Raw genomic sequence first — 13472 nt, forward strand, 5'->3', positions numbered from 1 at the left:
CTACCGCAACAGCACTGTTCCCGCCAAGTTTATGCGCAAGCGCACTTGGCAGAGCTCGGCGCGGGCGCACGAGGAGGGTAATGCGCCTGCGTAAACCGAGTACCTGGCAATTCAGGAGAGCAGCGGCACCTAAAGGCAGGTGAAGGGACTCAGGACTCACTTTGTACGTCTAAGCTCAAAGCTGTTTGCTCTTATCAGTTCTGTTCAGTTCAGTCACTCAGTCGTGTCCGACTCTTTGCGACCCATGGACTGCAGCACGCCAGGCCTCCCTGTCCATCACCAACTCCTGAAGTTTACTCAAACTCATGTCCATCAAGTCGGTGATGATGCCATCCAACCATCTCATCCTCTGTTGTCCCCTTCTCCTCCTGCCTCCACTCTCAGTCTTCTCCAACACCACAGTTCAAAAGTATCAGTTCTTCGGCACTCAGCTTTCTTTATACTCCAACTCTCACAACCATACATGACAACTGGAAAAACCATAGCTTTGACTAGACAGACCTTTGTTGGCAAAGTAATAGAGGAAAACAATAGAATGGGAAAGTCTAGAGAGCTCTTCGACAAAATTAGAGATACCAAGGGAACATTTCATGCAAAGATGGGCACAATAAAGGACAGAAATGATATGGACCTAACAGAAGCAGAAGATATTAAGAAGAGGCAGCAAGAATACTCAGAACTATACAAAAAAGATCTTCATGACCCAGATAATCATGATGATGTGATCACCAACCTAGAACCAGACATCCTGGAATGCAAAGTCAAGTGGGCCTTAGGAAGCATCACTATAAACAAAGCTGGTGGAGGTGATGGAATTCCAGTTGAGCTATTTCAAATCCTAAAAGATGATGTTTGCTCTTGTAACTTGCAGGAATTCGGCTTCACCACGTGCCGAAGGTTGAAAAACATTTATAAAGGCGCTGTTATTAGCCTTGAAAAAGAAAGGAAAGGAAACAATCTATTTGTGCTATTAAAAAAGTAAATGAATTCAGTGATTTTTTTCGAAAAAACTGTCAGCACTATTATTTTAAATTTACATGACAACTTTCTCTCAAACAATCTAAGGTGATGCCTTTCTCTCAGAGATTCTAAGGTGATCCCCTTAAAATATCCTCTCACAGAGAGCTGCACAGTACTTGCAATGTTGTGAGCCCAAAAGGAATCCTGAAGAAGAAAAATTGGTTTATTAAATTTATTAACCAAATCGGTCAATCTACAAGAATTTAATTAGCACAAAAATGCCCAGCAAGCTGTTAGCATTGAAGGAGATAACTGATACTTTGAGTCAAGGTCATCTTGCTAAACTGTGCCTGGATTCCTGATTCACGGAAACTGTGAGTTAAGGAATGCTCCTGTGGACTTCCCTGGTGGTCCAGTGGTTAAGACTCTGGGCTTCCAATGCAGGACCATGGGTTTGATCCCTGCTTGGAGAACTAAGATCCTGTGTTCTGCATGGTGTGGCAAAAAAAAAAAAAAGTTTAATGTCGCTTTAAGCTGCTAAATATTGGGGTATATTAGTTTTCTATGGCTGCTCTAACAAATTACCACAAACTTGGTGTTTTGAAACAACAGAAATTTATTCTCTCAGTTCTGGAGGCCATACGTCAGGAGGACTACACTGCGTGCTCAGTCATGTCCGACTTTTTGCAACCCTATGGGCCGTAGGCCACCAGGCTCCTCTGTCCATAGGATTCTCCAGGCAAGAATACTGGAGTGGAGTGCCATTTCCTCCTCCAGGGAATCTTCCTGCTCCAGGGATCGAATGCTCATCTCTTATGTCTCCTGAATTGCAGGTGGGATCTTTACCACTAGCACCACCTTGGAAGCCCCAGGCATGAGCAGGCAAACAATTCCTTGTTTTTTCCAGCTTCTAATGACTTGAGAACCAGTGTTTGAGAACTGAAGAGGTAGAAATGTTTTCTCCATGAGATCTATACATTGACAGCAGAATCCCAGAATGGCAGCTACTCAGTGGTCAAGCTCTCTTCCCTCAGGTCCTTCAAAAGGACCTGAATAATAGTGTCCAGTGCAAAGTACCACCCCTTCCTCAAGCAGAAAAGGCTGTTTGAGCATACTACCTCAATCAAAATTAACTTGGAATAGGACAGGACATGACTATACCAAAGCCTTTGACTGTGTGGATCACCACAAACTGTGAAAAATTCTTAAAGAGATGGGAATACCAGACCACCTCACCTGCCTCTTGAGAAATCTGTATGCAGGTCAGGAAGCAACAGTTAGATCTGGACATGGAACAACACACTGGTTCCAAATAGGGAAAGGAATATGTCAAGGCTGTATATTGTCACCCTGCTTATTTAACTTATATGCAGAGTACATCATGAGAAATGCCAGGCTGGATGCAGCACAAGCTGGAATCAAGATTGCCAGGAGAAATATCAATAACCTCAGATATGCAGATGACACCACCCTTGTGGCAGAAAGCAAAGAACTAAAGAGCCTCTTGATGAAAGTGAAAGAGGAGAGTGAAAAAGTTGGCTTAAAGCTCAACATTCAGAAAACTAAGATCATGGCATCTGGTCCCATCACTTCATGGCAAATACATGGGGAAACAGTGGAAACAGTGAGAGACTTTATTTTGGGGGGCTCCAAAATCACTGCAGATGGTGACTGCAGCCATGAAATTAAAAGACGCTTACTCCTTGGAAGAAAAGCTATGACCAACCTAGATGGCGTATTAAAAAGCAGAGACATTACTTTACCAACAAAGGTCTGTCTAGTCAAGGTTATGGTTTTTTCAGTAGTCATGTATGGATGTGAGATTTGGACTATAAAGAAAGCTGAGTGCCAAAGAATTGATTCTTTTGAACTGTGGTGTTGGAAAAGACTCTTGAGAGTCCCTTGGACTGCAAGGAGATCCAACCAGTCCATCCTAAAGGAAATCAGTCCTGAACATTCATTGGAAGGACTGATGTTGAAGCTGAAACTCCGATACTTTGGCCACCTGATGTGAAGAACTGAGTCATTTGAAAAAGACCCTGATGCTGGGAAAGATTGAAGGCTGGAGGAGAAGGGGATGACAGATGAGATGGTTGGATGGCATCACTGACTCAATGGACGAGTTTGAGTAAACTCCGGGAGTTGGTGATGGACAGGGAGGCCTGGTGTGCTGCAGTCCATGGGGTCGCAGAGAGTCAGACATGAATGAGCGACTGAACTGAACTAAACTGAGGACAGGACAGGGCTTCCCAGGTGGTGCTAGTGGTAAAGAACTCTCCTGCCAATGCAGGAGACATAAGAGACTCAGGTTTGATCCCTGGGTTGGGAAGATCCCCTGGAGAAGGAAATGGCAACCCACTCTAGTATTCTTGACTAGAGAATCCCATGGACAGAGGAGCCTGGTGGGCTACATTCCCCAGGGTCGTGAAGAGTTGGACACTACCGAAGCAATTTAGCAGCAGTAGGACAGGACAGAACCATGATAGAAATTTCAGTAAACCCTCCTCTGAGTACCTGGAGAGGGCAGGTGTTTAGGAGGCAGCATTGGGCTGAACCACATTCCCCAAACCTTCGAAACCGTAGAGTAGCTATCCCACCCATACGGTATCCCATCCCCAAAAGAGGCACTTATAAAACATGTATCAAAAGAAATCAGAACCCTGACAGGGCTTAAATAACCAATTTTATTAGAGGTTATTTTATCATCCCCTTTAGGGGTTAGCAGGCCACTCTCATGCCTTCTCTGGATGTGTTTTGAAGACTCTGTGCCCCCAGCCTACTTCCTAAAGCCATGCTGAAGCAGAAAACCCCTCAAATATTTCATCAAACCAGACTTTCTGGGGGCTGGTGGATTCCATAGGGCCCCATGTGGGTTCTCAATTTCCTCCAGTTCTTCTGTCTTGAGACGAGGAGCCCCAGCACCGCAGTGACCTGGTGGCTCAAGGTTCCTCTTCAGAGAAGTGTGGACTCTGATGCTGCCCTCCCTGGCCTGTGGGGCACTCACTCTGGGAAGCGGCATAGGACCAGGATCTCTCACACTCAGGTTGGGGGCTGAGTGCTGGGCCTTGGCCAAGTGTGGGGACCGGGAGTTCTTGTTCAAAAATGTCATGCTCAGCCTTGTCGCAGCACAGTGGAGACTCCTTTTGAAGCTGAAGGTGTCTGTGGAACAGGAGGAAGTCAGCTGCCCAGCCCCTCTGCGTTCCTCGGGTTCCAGGCTTCCTCTTTTGTGTGAGGGCTGCTGACACTGGAATCTGAGGGGCTTCTGAGATATGTGTTCCCTCCTCCAGTCGTAGCCTGCCCTGGGGTATGAGACCCTCACTCTGCGGGAAGCCCTCTCTGCCATCCGGGAGATCCCCGGCCTGACCATCTTTCCCCCCCTGCTGTTCTCACTGGAAGGTTCTTGGACCCTTTCTTGGCGCCACCAGCTGCTAGATTCTGCAGCAGGCCTGGGGTTCCTGGAAGCCGTGAGTTCCGCCCTGGGAGGAGCCTCTTTCTGGACATCCTGTGGTTCTCTGGCGCCCTCTGGTGGTCTGACTCTCTTAGGCTTTACAGGAGGGATAGAACTGCCCGTTGGCTCCGACCCGGACCCGCTAGGCTTCTCTAGAGCTCTGGCCTGTGTAGGTTCTGAGCTTTTCCCTTCGGGGGTCCGAAACTTCTGGGACTTAAGGCCTGGCCTGGAGCCCTGGGCCTCACTTTCCTGCTGCCCCTGCAACTCACAGGCCATGTGCAACCCAGGGAACCTCTGCCCAGCAAGAGGCAGTGGGCGTGGTCCTAAGACATTAAAGTGCATGTAGGACTCTAGGATCCGCTGGGGGAGGCCCCACTTCAGGTGGGCGATCTTCCGCCGCATAAGGGACTCCAGGAGCTGTCGCTGACTCTTCTTGAGGACTGGCCACTTGGGCAGGACAGTGAGGGCAGTGGGATCACCCAATGGAGCTGTACCGGCTTGGGGGGCGTGGCCACATGAGACAGAGGGGCAGGCAGAGGGCAAGCCCAGGGGAGCAGCCAAAGACTGTGGGTTCCGGAGCTGTCCACTCCGGTCAGCGGTCTTCCCTGGATCCACTCTTCCGTCCCTTTGTCGGCTTCTCTGGGGTTTAGGTCTGGCTTGCCGGGAAGCTGGAATGACATCGACTCTGGGCTTCCCAGCAGTGGCCGTGCTCTGGCTGGCCAAATGCTCCCCCTCTCCACTGATAAGCAGGAAGAGTTCGCTGTGGTTGGGGAGAGCCTTCATCTCAGGATGGGGAGCAGCGGCCACAGCCTGTTCCTGATCCATGGCCCCACAGTCAGAGCCAGTGAGGGCTGGGGGCCCTTCACGGCCAGAACAGTCAACTTGGAGAGGGCCTTCAGCAGCATCCTTTCCTCTGACCTGGCCTTTGTTTCCTTGCCTTGGCACTCGAAGCCTTCCAGCATCCTCAGCTCTGCACTTTCTCTGGCTCCCTACATCCCCAATTTCTGCAGCATCCTCCTCTTCACCCTTGTTCTGGTTTCCTTGCCCTTGTATCTGGATCTCTCCATTGGTTTCACTTCTTAACTCTCCCTGATAATCTCCACCATGAGCCTGGGTCTCTTTACCATCATCACCTGTGATCCCTCTCAGGTTACTCTTCCCTTGTATTTGAATTTCTGCACCTTTCTCACCTCCAGTCTGCTCCTGGTTCTTCCACTCTGGTGAACAGATGTTTTCATTAACCTTACTTTTCAACAGTCTCTGCTTCCCTCCGCCAAGTCTCTGAATATTTCTACCATCCTTGCTTCCAACCTCTCTCTGGCTTTTCTTCTCCAATGTTGGATTTTCTGGGTTATCCATTCCTTTAGTCTGCTCCCAGTGTCTTCCCCCTGGTGAGTGGCTCAATCCAGTTTCACCGTCTAATTGTCCTTCATTCTCTCTCTCAAGTCTCTGGGTTTCTACACCATCGTCAGCTCCAGGTTCTCTCTGGTCTGTCTTCTCTGGTATCTGAATTTCTGTTTCATTCTCACCTCCCATCTGCTCGTGGTTCTTCCTGTCTGACAAATGAGTCTTTTCATCAGAGTCATCTCTTAACTGATTCTGGTTTTCTCCTCCAGGTGTCCAGGTCTCTGTACCTTCCTCACCTCCAGCTTCTCTCTGGTTTCTCTTTTCTGGACCTTCAATTTCTACACCATTCTCGCCTCCAACCTGCTCCTCTTTCTTCCATTCTGCTGAATTAGTTACTATATCAGTTTTACTTGCTAGTTTTCCCCAGTTCTCTGCCTCAGATGCCTGGGTATTTTGACCATCCCTGCTTCTAATGTGTTCCTGATTCTTCCACTTTGGTATGTGAATATTTCCATTAATTTCACTGTTTAACTGGTACTGGTTTTCTTCCCTAAGTTCCTGAGTCTCCTTACTATCTTCACCTTTAAACTCTCTCAGGTTTTTCGTCCCCGTTGCCTGGATATCTGTACTAGTCTCATCTCCAAACTTCTCCTGGTTCCTCATCCCTGATGGATGAGTCTCTACCTGAGTTACACCTCTTAATTGTCTCGGGTTCTCTGCCTCTGGTGCCAGGGTGTTTGTATCATCTTCATCTCTGTCCTTTCTCTGGTCTCTCTTCTCCAGTGCCTGAATTTCTGCTCTATGTTCACCTCCAATCTGGTCCTCACTCCCCCAACATGGTGTCTTGAATTCTCTGTCAATTTCGCTTGCTCCTGGTTTCTGGTCTCCCCAGCATTGTGCCCGGATCACCACCCAATCCTCCTCTCTTATCTCCCTGACGCTGTTCCTTCTAGATATCTGACTTTCCCCAGCATCCTCACCTCTTTTTACGCCTTGATTACTCCACCCCACTTGAAGTTCATGTCTTAGTTGTTTCTGGATCTCTGCCCTACATACTTGGACCTTCCCAGCTTTCTCACTTCCATCTTGATCCTGCTTCTCCCATCCTGGTGTCTGGATCTCTGTAACATTCTCATTTTGAACGCATTCCTGCTTTCCCCACCCCAGGGCCTGGGTCTCTATGCCATCCTCATTTTCCACTTCTCCCAAGTTCTCCCTCCCAGATACCTGGATTTGCACAGCACCCTCACCTCCACCCCGGTCTTCTTTTCTCCTCTCTTCCGCCTGAATTTCTATACTAGTATCACCTGTAATCTGCTCTTGTTTTCCCCACCCTGGGAGCCGGGCATCCTCACCATTCTCACTTCCAGTTTGGCCTTGCTTCCTCAACACGTGGGCCTCATTCTTTCCTTCATCCTCTCCTCTGGCCTCCTTGTTCTCAAAAGACTGGGTCTCTAGAGCATCCTTATCCCTTTTCCTATCCTGAGTTTCCCACATTGGTGTTTGGATCTCTGCATCAATTTTACATCTTAACTGTTCTACTTTCTCTCCTCTACATGCCTGGGTTTCAGGAAGATTCTCGCCTCCAGCCTCCCCGGGACTTCTCTTCCATAGAATCTCAGCTCTACTTTCAACTTGCACCCGGTCCTGCTTCTCCCACCATGGTGTCAAGATCTCGCCAACAGCCTTACTTATTACTAGTCTCCGGCTGCCGCAGTCCAGGGCCTTACTCTCTGCCATGTCCTCCATCCCAAAGTTTATTGGCAGTTGCCTTCCAGATGCCTGAATTTCCCAAGCATTATCCCCTCTGCTCTCTGTCTGGTTCGCCCACCCTGGAGCCTGGGTCTGTCTACTAGCCTCTCTGCTTAATGTCCGGTTTTCTGTTCCTGGTGTGCAGGCCTCTTGTGGGAAGCCCCAGGATTTCCACGTGGGCATTCCCACTCGTTGGTTGGAAGGAACCGGTAGGAACTCTCTGGAACAAAACGGCAAGCTCTGGGCTGAAGGGAGGTTTGGGAGAGGGGTCACGGAGGTGGGGTGGCATCTCATGCTGACAATATGCTCCAGTGGTGCCAGTTCTTCCTGGGGATGGACCAACAGCTGCTCCATCCTTTGGCACCTGTCCAGGGCAGGGGACTGTGGCTTGCAAATCAGGTGAGTCTGATCATCACTACAACACCAGGGTACCTGCCATGCTTCCCAAGAACAGTCCCGAGGTAGCATACTGGTGCTTGGAAAGGAGGTGGTGCAAAAGATGTGATCAGAAGAGGTGTAGGCATCCCACAGTAAATGGTGACATGGGTGCTGACAAGAGAGCAGATATTGGGTCCACGATTCCTCGAGGCTCCTCCAGTATTCCCTGCTCTTTCTTCGGGCCCATTGTTGGGCATGAGCATCCAGGCCCCTGAACTTGCCAGGACTGAGAAAGAATTCAGGGGTCAGCCTGATAAAAGTGTCATGTCTCATGGAGGGCACTGCCCACTTCTGCGATGGCACCTGTAGGTAAGAACAGAGAAGTAAAAATCTTTGCATTTACATTATCTCATCTAATCCTCACAGATCAGGGTTGTAATCCTCATTATCCAGATGAGGATGCTAGGGTTCAGGAAATGGGGAGTCACTTCTCTTAAGGAAAATATTCATTCAAGAAAGTATTCATTTACACTTCCCTGGCGGTACAGTGGATAAGAATCTGCCTGCCAATGCAGAGGATGTGGGTTCCATCCCTGGTCTGGGAAGATCCCACATGCCGCAGGAACAGCTAAGCTGTTACGCTACAACTGCTGAGCCTGTGCTGTAGAGCCCACGAGCTGAAACTGAGCCTGGGCGCCACAACTTCTGAAGCCTGTGTGCCTAGAGCCTATGCTCTGAAACAAAACAAGCCACCACGATGAGAAGCCCACACAACACAACTAGAGAGTAATCCCCACTCTTAAATCCTCACGCAGCAGCCAAGACCCAGCACAGCAAAGTTAATTAATTAAACTTAAAGAAAAGAAAATACTCAAGAAAGAAAGATAAAGAGTTTATTCCAGGCCACGCACTGTTCTAGGTGCTGGATGTACCAGCATGCACAAGACAGAAAGTCTTTGTTGGGAGCTGTCTTCCAGACTTGGAAGACACAATAACCAAGTATACAACATGATGTTAGGTATCAAAAAGTGCTCTAACGGGAACAAAGGCAGGAGTAGGGACGGGGTTAGCTCCTTTTGTCAGAGAATCCTCTCAGAGGAGGTGATGTTTGACTGAAGACCTGAATGAAGCAAGGGACAAACCAAGCGACGTCTGAAGAAAGAAACTTGTAGGTGAGGAGACATTCATGCAGAGGCCCTGAGGATGGAACAGGGTCGTTTGTATAAGAACAGCTAGGAGGCCGTGTAGTCAGAATGGAAGGAGTGAGTGAGGAAGACAGCACGAAGAGATGAGGTCAGAGAGAAATGCAGAACAGATTATTCCAAGCCTTGGAGTTGTGGTTAGGAGTTAGATTTTGTTCTGAGTTTGACTGGAAGTATATTCATGAGTTGTTGCAAAGTCTTGAGTGGCAAAGTGTTATGATCTGTTTTTAAAAGTTTGTTCTTGCTCATGAACATAATGTTAGGCCTAAACCAGGTGGAAAGGAATATTTACTGCGTGATGCCATATGGGCAAAACCAGTCTAATGCTTTTAGAAATCAGCGGAGTGCTGCAAGCTTCTGCACTGCTGGTCGTGGTCTGTTTTCTTAATCTAATGCTGCACCTGGATGTGTTCCGTTTGCAAAAATTCATTGATCTACACACTTATAATCTGGGACTTCCCTGGTGGTCCGTGGTTAGGAATCCACCTTCCAATGCAGGGGACTCAGGTTTGATCCCTGGTTGGGGGAACTATGCCACAGGGCAACTAAGCCTGCTTGTCACAACTACTGAGCCTGGGGGGCTCTTGAGCCCGGGCATCACAACTAGAGAGAAAACCAAGCACCACAATGTAGAGCCTGCACACCACAATCAAAGATCCCGCATGCCACAACTAAGACACAGTGCAGCCCAAAATAAATAAATATACAATATATGGACGTATAAGTATACAAAATATACATATATATGTTAAATAGTTAAGATGATAAACTTTTAAAATAAATAAAATTTTAAAAATAAAAATACACACTTATAATCTGTATATATGTATTATCCTTGGATGAAAAATTTTAAAAAGAGACAGAAAGAAGTTCATTCTCTTGGCTGCATGGAGCACTGAGCTCCATGGTTGGGTGAGAGAGGAGGCAGGAACCAGGCAGAAGGTGGTACCTATAGTGCAGAAGAATGTGGTGAGGGTTTGAGAAATGATCAGATTTGAGATATGGTTTGCAAGTAAAGCCCATAGGACTTGCAGGTGGATTGAACACGTGGCATGAGGGAGAGAGAAGTCCAGGGTGACTTCTGGCTTTGAGGCAAGAAAATGCTCTTCCTGAGTTCATCAGAGTTCAGTCTGAATCCATCTCCGGTACACAGGGCATAGAACAGGGTCCCTAACAAATGACACACAATCATGGTGTGGAGGGAAAGAGGTGGGTGGGACCCCCTCACCTTGATGAACTTCCTCATGCTGCGGTGGGTCCTGGTGACCTGATGCCAGTAGTGCCGGACCTGCCAGATCAGAAAGAGGCAGAGGACAAGCAGGTTGCCACAGCACCGAGGGTCCCTGCAGCTGCGATCCTCAGAGAGCAGGCCCCGCACTGGCTCCCACTCAGGACCCCGGAACGGCCCCATGACAGCACAGGCGCCTAGGAGGGGCAGCAACATGACACGGTTTAGGTCAGGCAGGTGGTGTTCTGGAGTTGGAGGGCAGGGCTGATATGGCTGACCTGGCCACTGCGGGGCGGGGTAGCCCCTGCCTCATAGAACTGCTGTCACTAAGGCCACCTCATAAAGGCTTTTGATGCTGCGGCCTTAGCTGCAGCTGCTGCACGTGACATCAGAGCTGGCTAACATGGCCACAGTATAGATGAGGACAACACTGGGGAACGGCCCAAAAGGAATTAAGAGGAAGAAGAACTTAAACACCTTGCCCTCTGGAGTGAAGAGGCTATGTTCCCCCCATGTTGATGGAGGGATGAACTGAAGTCTGTTGGATTTCTTTCTTCCTATGGGATACTTTCATCCATTTGTCCTTCAGGTATCCAATATCAAACACTTAATGAACACCCTATTGAACATGTGTGTTCTTGTTTAACCACCCAGCATATCCTGATTTTTTGTTGGGGGATTACTTTCCCAACTCAGGATCAGTGTTGATAGGAATATAAATGCTATCCTGAAGACTTTCACCCAAAGGTTATGAACAAAATACTGAATAACAGAGCAGGCAGGGTCTTCAGCCAATCAGAATGGGCCAGGCCTTAACTCCTTCATTTCTGGGTTGTAAGTGGTCCCTGGGGCTTCCCAGATGGTGCAGTGGTAAAGAATCTGCCTATCAATGCAAGAGACCCAGGAGATGAGGGTTTGATCCCTGGGTGGGGAAGATCCCCTGGAGGAGGAAATGGCAACCCACTCCAGAATCCTTGCCTGGAAAATAACATGGACAGAGGAACCTGATGGACTACAGTCCAAGGAGTCACAAAGAATCAGACATAACTGAGCATGTACACACAAAAGTGGTCCCTGGGGTTACAGTAGAAGGGTGTCACCTATTTACCAACCATTTGGAAAGTATCTCTCTATTCTAAGAGCCCAGGACTTCCCTCGTAGTCCAGTGGTTAGGAATCTGCCTGCCAAGGCAAGCGACACTGATTCCACAATCCATGGTCTGGGAAGATTTCACACGTCATGGGGCAACTAAGCTCTTGCACTGCAACTACTGAAGCCCACATGCCCCAGAGGACATGTTCTGCAACCAGAGAAGTCACTGCAATGAGAAGCCTGCACACTGCAACTAGAGAATAGCTTTCCAGAGAAGTCACTGCAATGAGAAGCCTGCACACTGCAACTAGAGAATAGCTTTCCGCTCGCCACAACTAGAGAAAGCCCAAGTGCAGTAATGAAGACCCGGCACAGCCATAAATAAACAAATGAAGTTAAAAAACACACAAGAAAACCCCAATATACCACACAATGCATCTTGGCTAAATGCTCAGTTCAGTCGCTCAGTCGTGTCCGACTCTGCGACCCCATGTATCACAGCATGCCAGGCTTCCCTGTCCATCACCAACTCCAGGAGTTCACTCAAACTCATGTGCATCGAGTCGGTGATGTGATCAGCCATCTCATCCTCTGTCGTCTCCTTCTCCTCCTGTCCCCAGTCCCTCCCAGCATCAGGGTCTTTTCCAATGAGTCAACTCTTCGCATGAGGTGGCCAAAGTATTGGAGTTTCAGCCTCAGCATCAGTCCTTCCAATGAACACCCAGGACTGGTCTCCTTTAGGATGGACTGGTTTGATCACCTTGCTGTCCAAAGGACTCTCAAGAGCCTTCTCCAACACCACAGTTCAAAAGCACTGATTCCTCGGGGCTCAGCTTTCTTTATGGTCCAACTCTCACATCCATACATGACTACTGGAGAAACCATAGCTTTGACTAGACAGACCTTTGTTGGCAAAGTAATGTTTAAATTTAAATGTGCTACAAAATAAACTAGCAATGGAATGACACCACTAAAATTCTTTGTTTTGGTGCATTATATTTTGGGTATCGAACTCACTGTTCCTGCCAATAACTGGTAATAAAACAACACTAAAACTACGGCAAAGGCGGTCCCTCCCCCCAGAACTGAAGTCGTTCCGCGCTGTTGCCCTTTAAGGGGAGAGCCGCCCTCTTTCAACGTCATTTCCGCTTCCGGCCGCTAGCGGCCATTTCCACTTCTTCCCTGCGACTTTTTTCGGCGGAAAGTTCTTTTCTAACGTCGCCTGTGCTTCTTGAGGAGGGACGGTATCACTGAACCGCAGCTATGGTGAGTGCGTGCGCCTGGTTGAAGAGCCAGGAAGTGGGAGACTCGGGGTTCTGTTCTCTCACTAACTTGTCGGCTTAGAACATGCGCGGTGTCGCCGTCTCGGCGAGGGGTTCGAGCTCGGACGGCCGAGTAGCCCCAAGCACTGTCTTTTCTCCCGGTCCGAGGTTAGAACGCTAGAGATGGGTCCCGGATTCTGTGATGGAGCGTCTGTCAGCAGTTAGTGCTCCTGGCCGAATGCCTCCGGTGAGCGGAGAGGGCCTGAGAGAAAGGGACCGACCCACGTGGGACAGAGTAGAAAGTCGGATGAGAAAATTTGATTTTATTGGTTTTATATTTCTTTTGGAGGGGTCGCTAGAGAATGATGTGGAACCCTGGGTTTGGATCATCCTCCCCAGCTCCACTTTCCCATTGCTGAGGTTCAGGAGAAGGGTATCTCCATGGGTCTACGCCTAGTGCCTGTCGCAAGTTACGTGTGCCAGGGATTAAAGGGGCCTTTCGCGTTTGGGGGTTTCCCTGGTGGCTCAGAGGTTAAAGCGTCTGCCTGCAATGCGGGAGACCCCGGTTCGATCCCTGGGTCGGGAAGATCCCCTGGAGAAGGAAATGGCAACCCACTCCAGTATTCTTGCCTGGAGAATCCCATGGAGGAAGGAGTCTGGTAGGCTACAGTCCACGGGGTCGCAAAGAGTCGGACACGACTGAGCTACTTCACTTTCACTTGGCGTTTGGAGCCTGCGTTTGGAAGGAACCCCAGCCTGGAATGCAGGAAAGATTCCTCCTGCGAGGCGGTAACCTCGGAAAT

General features: G+C 48.8%; 2 protein-coding genes across 2 annotated transcripts in view; one reads left to right on the top strand and one right to left on the bottom strand.

Moving 5' to 3' along the window:
- Window positions 1-10531, bottom strand: LOC104981206 (chromosome unknown open reading frame, human C22orf46). The gene is made up of 3 exons (XM_010830205.1): window positions 10316-10531; window positions 3795-8248; window positions 1-103 (listed from the first exon to the last, which is right to left on the bottom strand). Exons 1-3 carry the CDS (start codon window positions 10529-10531, stop codon window positions 1-3), a joined length of 4773 nt encoding a protein of 1590 aa, XP_010828507.1.
- Window positions 10532-12548: 2017 nt separating this feature from the next.
- Window positions 12549-13472, top strand: part of NHP2L1 (NHP2 non-histone chromosome protein 2-like 1 (S. cerevisiae)) — an 8951-nt gene continuing 8027 nt past the window's right edge. The window contains exon 1 of the mRNA XM_010829898.1: window positions 12549-12673. Within this exon, the coding sequence (XP_010828200.1) occupies window positions 12671-12673 (3 nt within the window). The 5' untranslated portion in view covers window positions 12549-12670. The remainder of the gene's footprint in view (window positions 12674-13472) is intronic.

This window comes from Bison bison, unplaced genomic scaffold, assembly GCF_000754665.1.
Source record: "Bison bison bison isolate TAMUID 2011002044 unplaced genomic scaffold, Bison_UMD1.0 scf7180017858886, whole genome shotgun sequence".
NCBI lineage: Eukaryota > Metazoa > Chordata > Mammalia > Artiodactyla > Bovidae > Bison > Bison bison.

Coding starts and splice junctions, on each gene's coding strand:
- LOC104981206 (XM_010830205.1), bottom strand. CDS start 10,531: ATGTTGCTGCCCCTCCTAGGCGCCTGTGCTGTCATGGGGCCGTTCCGG. Junction 8,249..10,315: donor GCATGAGGAAGTTCATCAAG/GTGAGGGGGTCC, acceptor TCTTACCTACAG/GTGCCATCGCAGAAGTGGGC. Junction 104..3,794: donor AATCCACCAGCCCCCAGAAA/GTCTGGTTTGAT, acceptor CTGAATTGCCAG/GTACTCGGTTTACGCAGGCG.